An 11,705-nucleotide genomic window follows, 5' to 3' on the forward strand; every position below is an offset into this window, starting at 1 on the left:
ACGTCTACAGAGATAGGTGCGAACAGGTTTTGAAAACACACACATTGTCACGGCCGTCAAAGGAGGTGAGGGCCCTCGGAGTGTGGTGTCAGGAAAATAACCTCACACTCAATGTCAACAAAACTAAGGAGATGATTGTGGACTTCAGGAAACAGCAGAGGGAACACCCCCCTATCCACATCGATGGAACAGTAGTGGAGTGGGTAGTAAGTAAGTATGTTTAAGTTCCTCGGCTGTATCACCGCCTGGTACGGCAACTGCTCCGCCCACAACCGTAAGGCTCTCCAGAGGGTAGTGAGTTCTGCACAACGCATCACTGGGAGCAAACTACCTGCCCTCCAGGACACCTACACCACCCGATGTCACAGGAAGGCCATAAAGATCATCAAGGACAACAACCACCCGAGCCACTGCCTGTTCACCCCGCTATCATCCAGAAGGCGAGGTCATTACAGGTGCATCAAAGCTGGGACCGAGAGACTGAAAAACAGCTTCTATCTCAAGGCCATCAGACTGTTAAACAGCCACCACTAACATTGAGTGGCTGCTGCCAACACACTGACTCAACTCCAGCCACTTTAATAATGGGAATTGATGGGAAATGATGTAAAATATATCACTAGCCACTTTAAACAATGCTACCTAATATAATGTTACATATCCTACATTATTCATCTCATATGTATATGTATATACTGTACTCTATATCATCTACTGCATCTTTATGTAATACATGTATCACTAGCCACTTTAACTATGCCACTTTGTTTACATACTCATCTCATATGTATATACTGCACTCAATACCATCTACTGTATCTTGCCTATGCCGCTCTGTACCATCACTCATTCATATATCTTTATGTACATATTCTTTATCCCCTTACACTTGTGTCTATAAGGTAGTAGTTTTGGAATTGTTAGCTAGATTACTTGTTGGTTATTACTGCATTGTCGGAACTAGAAGCACAAGCATTTCGCTACACTCGCATTAACATCTGCTAACCATGTGTATGTGACAAATAAAATTTGATTTGATTTGATTTTGAAGTGGACCAAGGTGCAGCGTGGTGAGCGTACATACTGTATTCCTTTTATTTAGAAATGACGCCGACAAAAACAATACAAAACAACCGTGCCACTTACGGGCCATGTGCCACAAACTAAGTTGACTTCCCACACACAAAGGAGGGAAAGGGATACCTAAGTATGGTTCCCAATCAGACAAACGATAGACAGCTGTCCCTGATTGAGAACCATACCCGACCAAAACATAGAAATACAAAATCATAGAAAACAAAAACATAGAATGCCCACCCCAAATCACACCCTGACCAAACCAAATAGACATATAAAAATGCTCTCTAAGGTCAGGGCGTGACACACATAGTTGACAAAGCTACTAAAGAACAAAATGAGATCATCTGAAAATAACTAGCAATAGCATGAAGCCCACTGAGATGGTTATACAGTGACTTGCGAAAGTATTCGGCCCCCTTGAACTTTGACCTTTTGCCACATTTCAGGCTTCAAACATAAAGATATAAAACTGTATTTTTTTGTGAAGAATCAACAAGTGGGACACAATCATGAAGTGGAACGACATTTATTGGATATTTCAAACTTTTTTAACAAATCAAAAACTGAAAAATTGGGCGTGCAAAATTATTCAGCCCCCTTAAGTTAATACTTTGTAGCGCCACCTTTTGCTGCGATTACAGCTGTAAGTCGCTTGGGGTATGTCTCTATCAGTTTTGCACATCGAGAGACTGACATTTTTTCCCATTCCTCCTTGCAAAACAGCTTGAGCTCAGTGAGGTTGGATGGAGAGCATTTGTGAACAGCAGTTTTCAGTTCTTTCCACAGATTCACAAAAATACAGTTTTATATCTTTATGTTTGAAGCCTGAAATGTGGCAAAAGGTCGCAAAGTTCAAGGGGGCCGAATACTTTCGCAAGGCACTGTATATACTCAGAAAATAGATGAAACCACCCTCCCTACCAAAACAAGTCACAAATTGCCCTGCCACTTGATCCTGGTTGATGTGTCAACAACTATCTGCAAATTATGAGCAGTCAGCAGGTCACACACCAAGTAGGACACTGGGAAGACAGGCAGCACTTAAAGTAGATGGCCCGAGCTAGCAAAAAGGCAGTACTAGACCACAACAGATAAAGACAAAAAATAAATATACTTATCACTCCTGCAGACATCAGGAGTCCTCTAGATATAGAATGAAGCACTTGACTCTAATAGGTGAAACCTTGTTTGAAGAGTTGTGTACTGTGCTCAAGTGAGTTATGTATGGAATAGCACTGCGTAGGCGTATCTCATAGGTTATTAGAGTATGCAATACATTTCATTTGATTTTGATAGCGCAGTGAGGGCGGGGGAGATTGGTCCTCAGAGGAAATCCTGAGCTCTGCCTCCCGAACTTAGCCTTAAGATGCTTTTGGAAAACGGCCCAGGTTAGTAGAAAAATATAGGGCAGCGTTTTCCATTAGCCAATCTGTAACGTTAACTATACAGCCATCATTTATCGGCCTTACAAGGCGTATCTTTAGGGCATGTCCATCTAAAAGGACCCATGAGCACCAACATGTGAAGTTAATAGGAGCATATCAAATTGGGTGTCAAATGAAAGCTACACTACATGGTCAAATGTATGTGGACACTTGCTCATCGAACATCTCATTCCAAAATCATGGGGGTTAATATGGAGTTGGTCTGCCCTTTGGTGCTATAACAGCCTGGGAAGGCTTTCCACAAGATGTTGGAACGTTGCTGTGGGGACTTGCTTCCAGTCAGCCACAAGAGCATTAGTGAGGTCGGATGTTGGGCGATTAGGCCTGGCTCGCAGTCAGCTTTCAAATCAAAATCACATTTTATTAGTCACATGCACTGAATACAACAGGTGTAGACCTTCCAGTGAAATGCTTACTTACGAGCCCCTAACCAACAATGCAGTTTAAAAAAATATGGATAAGAATAAGAAATAAAAGTAACAAGTAATTAAAGAGCAGCAGTAAAATAACAATAGCGAGACAATGTGCGGTGGCACCGGTTAGTTGAGGTAATATGTACATGTGGGTAGAGTTATTAAAGTGACATTCATAGATCATAACAACAGAGAGTAGCAGAGGTGTAAAATAGGGGGGGGGGCAATGCAAATAGTCTTGGTAGCCATTTGATTAGGTGTTCAGGAGTCTTACGGCTTGGGGGTAGAAGCTGTTTAGAAGACTCTTGGACCTAGACTTGGCGCTCCGGTACCCCTTGCTGTGCGGTAGCAGAGAGAACAGTCTATGTCTAGGGTGGCTGGAGTCTTTGACAATTTTTAAGGTCTTCCTCTGACACTGCCTGGTATAGAGGTACTGGATGGCAGAAAGCTTGGTCCCAGTGATGTACTGGACCGTTCGCACTACCCTCTGTAGTGCCTTGCGGTCGGAGGCCGAGCAGTTGCCATACCAGGCAGTGATGCAACCAATGCTCACAATGGTGCAGCTGTAGAACCTTTTGAGGATCTGAGGACCCATGCCAAATATTTTCAGTCTCCTGAGGGGGAATAGTTTTGTCGTGCAATCTTCGCGACAATTCATCCCAAAGGTTTTCGATGGGGTTGAGGTCAGGGCTCTGTGCAGGCCAGTCAATTTCTTCCACATCGATGTCAACAAACGATTTCTGTATGGACCTCGCTTTATGCACGGGGGCATTGTTATGTTGAAACAGGAAAGGGCCTTCCTCAAACTGTTGCATCAAAGTTGGAAGCACAGAATCATCTAGAATCTAGAATCATCTACAGACATCTTTGAATTTTAATTCGGAGCAGATATATAATTTTTTTAACATGGTCGCATAAAAAAAACTGAGGGAGATTTTACCATAATTCTGTTACCAAACTTTGCATCTGCACAGTTCTTCCAGTGAATGTGCTTTTGTGAAATGTTCTGTTTAAATTGTTAAAAGTAGTCCTTGTGCATAGAATTGTATGGTTTGTTAAACTTTGAAATCAATATTTTTTGTTAGGAATATATTTTAAAGATTCAAATCTTAGTCAAAGCCTATAGGGTGTGGGTTGAGCAGTCCCAGCACATAGACTAACTGTGACAAAAGTTTACAATACAGACTGTCAATAGATTTCAATAGATTAATGAATATGAGTAAACTTGAAACTAAGATTTGAAACAACTTTTGCTAATGTCAGAAAAGACACGGGACACGTTTGAGTAGTAAGGCGAAAGACAAGTCAAGGAGTGAAGTCGGGGGAGGTGCATCTGTGACATCCGAAAGTTGGACACTAATGTGGTTTTCCAACAGCAAGGCTCAGATCAACATGGAAGTGTTGATAAATAAAGTTTTCATTACAATGTCGAAATAAACATGGTTTCAACCCCCATATTACACACTCACAAACTGAAATCATATGTGTGTTCATTGTACAATCAATTACTGTTTCAGTCATGTCTTTGGTCACATTCAGGTGGGTCAAACAACAACACTGTAATGACTGGTTGACATTAGAGCCGCCCATAATTCAGGCGATGGCTGCAGGATGAAGTTGGTGAAGAGCAACTGCAGAAACTTGCTGTCGACTGCAGTCAAAACTGAATGACCTTTGATCACATGATTTCTGTAAAGTTAATGCAGTCGACATGTAGGCCCTAGTCGGACAATGTTATCGCCATAATATAACTCACTTTGAAAGGGGGTGACCATCGGACTTGACATAAGCTCGAACGCACCCACTCAGTCGGTCAAAACAGCTGACAGTAAGCGGTTCGAAAATCGGAGGTGACGTAATTCTGCGACGTACATCATCAAATCGCGCGCTCAGAAGCACACAGCGCTCAATGACTATATATTTTACATTAAATTACGAATAATCAAAGGTAAGTTCATATTTGCAACCATGCACTCCTGTTTTAAAATAAAACGACGATGACAAACACAGACACAACGCTAGCTACTTGTCCGACATTTGCCTTGTCCAGCAGACCTAAGCCTTGCACAACATACCCACACAGCTAGCTAACGTTAACTAGTTACTAGCACCATAGCATTAGAATGGATCTCTATGTCTAGTACAGACCTGAACGTGTGAACCCCATGTCACCTGAAGGTGTAACGTTGTGACTTCCAATCCTGATCCTTTTATTTCATTTTCTGCCTTGTTTGAGGTTTATGTAGCTAGCCAACTAGCTAGCTACAAACAAGCACTGTTCAGATTAGTAGAAATGTAACGTTAGCTAGATTTCCAGTTTTTCCTTCATATTTTAAATCACGCCCACTACACATTTTCTAATAACGTTACACGTAGCTCACACACGCCTAATTATTTACACCTAGTAACAGTTGTTTCCCATAAGCAACCAAAACAATTTCGATCTGTTTACTACATTCCTGCGGCAAGATGATTGAAGTTTTATTTTATTTTATTTTGCAGGCCAGACGATGACTGAGTTTAAGAGAGCCTTCTCACTGGTGTGGGATCACTTCACTCTAGTGACACCCAATAAGGTCCAGTGCGCCCTCTGTTCACAACGGCTTAGCTTCAACAAAAACACCTCCGCCATGTTAAGGCACCTAAGATCAAGGCACCCAAGCGAGGCCTGGTACAGCAACTCAACATCTGGAGCCCACTCAAGCACAAGCAACTCAACATCTGGAGTCCACTCAACGTTCTCTAACTCAATAATTAGTAGTGCTGGAGTCCACTCATCGTTCTCTGGTACTACAGGACTAAACTCAATGTTTGCAAACAATGCTGCTGCTGGACACCACATCCAAGGTATGTTTCCTTTAGGATAGATGGTTTTCATCCTGTTTCAATCTATTATTATATTTAGATTAGCATTCATTGTACATCTAATTCAATTTGAATTGATTATACTGTTTTATTTCACAGTCAGGACCACCAGACAAGAAGACCTAGATGATGCCCTAGTCAACATGTTGGTTAAAGACACCCAGCCATTTTCAGTAGTCGAGGAAGAGGGATTCGCTGCTTTCGTCCAAAAGTTAGACCCAAGCTACAATCTTCCAAACAAGCAAGCGCTGAAGAAAATGGTGGGGTCTCGGTGTGAATTCATCAATGATAATGTTGTATCTCAGATGGTAATTTCTGACTTTGTCAGCCTGACTTCGGACATGTGGACTTCTATCGATAAGCACAGTTACATTTCAGTGACAGGGCATTTGATAGCAGAAAATGCCCAGTTATCCACTTTCCTCCTTGGGATTTCTAAGCTGCCTGAAAACCACAAAATGATCCACATTGAGGAGGCCAAAAACCAACTGGTGGCGAGCTGGGGCCTCCACAGCAGGGTTGCTGCATTTGTCACAGAGAACAGCGAAAATATGGTAGCCACGGTTCAGAAACTAGGAATCCTCCAGTTGCCCTCTTTTGCACACGTCCTGAACCTTGTGATTAAGAGGTCCATGGAGGCTACTTTGGAGCTGCAGGACATCCGCTCCCAAGCGCGGGCTATCGTGTCTTTCTTCAAGTCGAATCAGAATGCAGAGATGAGGTTAGCCGAGGTGCAGGGGCAGCTAGGCAGGCCGGAGCAGAAGCTGATCCAGGAAGTGGACTCGAGATGGAACAGTAGCTTTTCTATGCTGGAACGCGTCTTTGATCAGAGGGAGTCTGTGGCTGCTGCTCTCAGCACCCTGGACACGGACATCATCCCTCTGGGATCTGCTGACTACGAGGTCATCCACCAGTGTCTTGGAGTGCTGGGTTCCTTCAACCAGGCCACAGCCGAGCTCGCCTCAGAGAAACGCGTCTCGGCCTCCAAGGTCATTCCTCTTGTCCGGATGCTGAAGATAACCCTTGAGAAGAAGCACGGTGCCATCATACACCCTACGGCTACACAGCTGGCGTCTAACCTACAGAGGGAGCTTCAGACGAGCTGCAGTATGGTGGAGACCGAGCCAATCCTGGCTCTCTCTGCTCTCCTAGACCCGCGCTTCAAAATGTTGGCCTTCGGGAACCAAGGCTACGCTCAGGAGGCTGTGAAGCTCCTCACCTCCGAGTGCGCCTCGTTAATCCGGATAAATCCGGACAAGGATGACACTCTGCCGCCGTCCACCACCGGGTCAACGACGCCCTCCCCGACATCACCCCACACCTCCTGGGCAATGGAAACCGCTTCCGTCTCCATGGCAACATCTCCGTCTAAGTCCCACGATGGGGGTCTGTGGGAGATGTTTGACAGTAAAGTGGGCGAGACACAGAGTGTTCAGAGCAGCACAGCGGACGCAGCGGTGGAGGTACAACACTACCTCAGTGACCCGTACCTGAACCGAGTGGAGAACCCCATGCACTACTGGGAGAAGCACTCCAAGGTGTACCCGCACCTGTTCCAGCTGGCTCGGAAATACCTCAGTGTTCCCGCCTCGTCTGTGCCATGTGAGCGCATATTCACCAAAGCTGGAGATGTGTTCAATAAAAAGAGGAGTTGCCTCAGTATGAAGGCTGTAGAGCAGATAATGCTGTTGAATAAAGGTCTAGTATAGCACAAGCAGCATACTATCCACAGTGCTTCTCATGCTGTTTGGCCTGTATGTAATGGACTATTCAATTTACCAAATGTATTCTTCCTGCTTTGTGTATAAAGTATGTTAAAATTGCCTTTTTTTTAAAGAGAAGTGGTCTTCTACATTTTGAACATTTGTCAGGAGGCCATTTAACCACTAGAGGGCAGTGCTGCACTGGCTAACAACCAGCACATTTGGGTGTACATTTCAAATCATGTTTATTTGTCATGTGTGCCGAATACAACAGGTGTAGACCTTACAGTGAAATGTTTACTTACAGGCTCTAACCAATAGTGCAAAAAAGGTATTAGGTGAACAATAGGTAAGTAAAGAAATAGAACAACGGTATAAAGAAAGGCTATATACAGTAGCGAGGTTATAAAAATAGCGAGGCTACATACAGACACCGGTTAGTCAGGCTACTTGAGGTAGTATGTACATGTAGATATGGTTGAAGTATATGATGAACAGAGAGTAGCAGTCGCGTAAAAGAGGGGTTTGGTGGGTGGCAGGACACAATGCAGATATCCCGGTTAGCCAATATGCGGGAGCACTGGTTGGTTTATGGCTCTCAATTACATTTTATTTATTACTGGGTGGACTGAATTCAATATTGCCTATACATCACTATAAGTGTTAAAAATATATTTTAAAACATATTTAAAAATCACTGAATACTATTTTGCATTGTCATGTAATCGGTTGTTGTGCAAAGTGAAATTTATGTTATTTCACATTCATATCACCACGTATGGAGTTCTTTTGAGTGCTTTTTAAGGTCAAGAAAATATTATTTGTCTTCTGATGGTTTATCCAATGCATATTGATGCAGATGGGGATGATGCTGAATGGCATTTTCACTGGAGGTACCTTAGTGATGTATGCAAGTCGGACAAGGAAGTCTGTAGCTGGTATACAACTTACAATTGACACTTATGAAGAGCAATGTGTGTTTGAAAAGGTTCATGTTTGAAAATTATGGGGGGGGGAGATTGCTTGGAGGCGTTCCACTGTTTTTAGTTTTTTTTAACTAGGAAAGTCAGTTAAGAACAAATTCTTATTTACAATGATGGCCTAAACCAGACAACACTGGGCCAATTGTGCACTGCCCTATGGGACTCCCATTCACAGCCAGATGTGATGCTGCCTGGATTTCAACTAGGTATTGCAGTGATACCTCTTACACTGAGATGGAGTGTCTTAGATCACTGTGCCACTCAGAACCCAAGTTTGAAATGGCAACAGGTGAATAAATTAAGTGGTTGCCAAGGAGACCTCAAATGGCTACCCAGACTATTTGCCAAGGGAACTGTGGTTGAGCCAGTCATTAAAAAGTAAAGAGGACACATTAATAATGGATTTTCAATTTACTCTTAAAACTATACATATTTCACAGACATTTACTGTAATATGGATGCTCAATGGGAATGCCATTGTAAAAATGTGTACAAGAATACTTCACATTTGTCAGTGACAATAGCATTTTGGTTGGGATGATACGTTTTTACTATGTAAAAATCCTGGAAGACTGCTCTGAATCCTGTTGAGCTTCTGCCTTTCAGTCACATCAGAGATACTTCTTGGCTTGTTGAGTTTTTGCCAATGGTGTGCCTGATATCGATGCAGCAAAAGCTTGTTATTCCGCCCATTTTGTAGGTTATCTACCTAACACGCACGTTTCTGTGGATTGAAATAAGCTCTATTTTGAGCTAAATTCATTAAATGCTTTTTGTTTACTTGGACTGAGAAGAAGTACACAGTTTTCCAATGAGGCAAGGCCATTAAATATCAACATATTGCTGCTTTGGATCCACAATGAGTTGCACGGTGGTGATTTCAACTAATGGAGCACCTCCTTGTGTTTTGTATGTGAACATAAAAATAATGAAATTGCCACTGAGAGCTTTTGAAAGTCTTCATGAAATGTAAAAAGAACATCTAAAATATGAAACTAGTAGTGCAACCACAAACAAAGGCTGTCATAAGGATTATGTTGAAAACATACAGAGGGGGATGTTCTCCATGAACAATTATCGTCCTATGACTTACAACATGAGCGTCATAGAAATCACACCAATATTGCTATTGTTACATATTTTAATATTAATAATAAAATGCCATTTAGCAGACACTTATATCCAAAGTGATGTACGCTACAGTGAGTTTATTTTATTTTATTTCACCTTTATTTAACCAGGTAGGCTAGTTGAGAACAAGTTCTCATTTGCAACTGTGACCTGGCCAAGATAAAGCAAAGCAGTTCCACACATACAACAATACAGAGTTACACATGGAATAAACAAACATACAATCAATAATATAGTAGAAAAATCTATACACAACATGTGCAAATGAGGTAGGATTCTTAAGGTAAGGCAATAAATAGGCCATGGTGGCGAAGTAATTACAATATAGCAATTAAACACTGGAATGGTAGGACGTGCAGAAGATGAATGTGCAAGTAGAGATACTGGGGTGCAAAGAAGCAAAATAAATTAATACAGTATGGGGATGAGGTAGATTGGATGGGCTATTTACAGATGAGCTATGTACAGGTGCAGTGATCTGTGAGCTGCTCTGACAGCTGGTGCTTAAAGCTAGTGAGGGAGGTAAGAGTCTAGAGAATTTTGCGGTTCGTTCCAGTCATTGGCAGCAGAGAACTGGAAGGAGAGGCGGCCAAAGGAAGAATTGGCTTTGGGGGTGACCAGTGAGATATACCTGCTGGAGCGCGTGCTACCGGTGGGTGCTGCCTTTGTGACCAGTGAGCTGAGATAAGGCCGGGCTTTACCTAGCAGAGACTTGTAGATGACCTGGAGCCAGTGGGTTTGGCGACGAGTATGAAGCGAGGGCCAGCCAACGAGAGCATACAGGTCGCAGTGGTGGGAAGTATATGGGGCTTTGGTGACAAAACGGATGGCACTGTGATAGACTGCATCCAATTTTTTGAGTAGAGTGTTGGAGGCTATTTTGTAAATGACATCTCCGAAGTCGAGGATCGGTAGGATGGTCAGTTTTACGAGAGTATGTTTGGCAGCATGAGTGAAGAATGCTTTGTTGCCAAATAGGAAGCCACTTCTAGATTTAATTTTGGATTGGAGATGCATACACTTCAGTATATGTAATCCCTGAGGGAAACAAACCTAGCACCACACTATTTCCAACTGAACCACACAGGACCAATAATATGGCTGGAGGGTGATTATCAAACGGAAGTCTCAATATTAGTCTTTTGTTGCTTCATTTACATTTATTTATTTACTTTGTCTTGATTTGACTGTATTTTTCACTGATGATCGGCTTTACTTTTATATGCAATTACTAGATACTTTCTTACCTTGTTTAGCGAAAATTATCGTGGCACCTTTGTAATTGGAGTTGTGTCACGAGTTCGACCGAGGGTGGCTCCCCTTCCCGTTCGGGTGGCGCTCGGCGGTCGTGGTCGCCGGCCTATTAGCTGCCACTGATTTTCTTTTCCTCCCCCTCCTTGTATGTTTATTGTTAGCACCTGTATGTGAGTAATTAGTTGGGCTTTATTAGACAGCCGGCCCGCCTGTTTCTTTGTGCAAGTTACAAGTTGTATAATGATGCAGAGAGAAAAGTTTTCGTAAATTGTATCAATATGTATTATCGTTTATTGTACCCTGGCTCGATGTTGGCCAATAAATTAGAGTAGTGTTTGTGGAGTAGCACAACGTGTATGATTAGTTAAGTTTGTTAGCTCTACAAGTTGACTAATGCTTTAGTGTTAACATCAAAATCCCTCTTTATCATCTAAAGGACATTCATTTCAATGCTTGATGACAGCTTTGCATGCTCTTGGCATTCAACCAGCTTCATGAGGTAGTCACCAGGAATGCATTTCAATTAACAGGTGTACCTTCTTAAAAGTTAAGCCAATCAGTTGTGTTGTGACAAGGTAGGGGTGCTATACAGAAGATATCCCTATTTGGTAAAAGTCCAAGTCCGTATAATGGCAAAAACAGCTCAAATAAGCAAAGAGAAACAACAGCCCATCATTACTGTAAGACTTGAAGGTCAGTCAATACGGAACATTTCATGAACTTTGAACGTTTCTTCAAATGCAGTTGCAAAAACAATCAAGCGCTATGATGAAACTGGCTCTCATGAGGACCGTCACAGGAATGTAAGATCCAGAGTTGCCTTTGCTGCAG

General features: G+C 42.5%; 2 protein-coding genes across 2 annotated transcripts in view; one reads left to right on the forward strand and one right to left on the reverse strand.

Annotated features, from left to right (window-relative positions):
• Positions 1 to 10,975, reverse strand: part of LOC109898563 (serine/threonine-protein kinase WNK4) — an 87,474-nt gene extending 76,499 nt beyond the window's left edge. Inside the window, exon 1 of the mRNA XM_031827532.1 lies at positions 10,868 to 10,975. The gene's annotated coding sequence lies outside the window, so the exon portion shown is untranslated. The remainder of the gene's footprint in view (positions 1 to 10,867) is intronic.
• Positions 4,566 to 7,590, forward strand: LOC109898565 (zinc finger BED domain-containing protein 4). Its single transcript, XM_020493583.2, has 3 exons — positions 4,566 to 4,886; positions 5,441 to 5,785; positions 5,903 to 7,590. The coding sequence occupies exons 2-3, from the start codon at positions 5,449 to 5,451 to the stop codon at positions 7,510 to 7,512; spliced, it is 1,947 nt and encodes a 648-aa protein (XP_020349172.2). The 5' UTR covers positions 4,566 to 4,886; positions 5,441 to 5,448; the 3' UTR covers positions 7,513 to 7,590.
• Positions 10,976 to 11,705: the final 730 nt, after the last annotated feature.

This window comes from Oncorhynchus kisutch, linkage group LG6 (assembly GCF_002021735.2).
Source record: "Oncorhynchus kisutch isolate 150728-3 linkage group LG6, Okis_V2, whole genome shotgun sequence".
In the NCBI taxonomy this organism is placed as follows: Eukaryota; Metazoa; Chordata; class Actinopteri; order Salmoniformes; family Salmonidae; genus Oncorhynchus; species Oncorhynchus kisutch.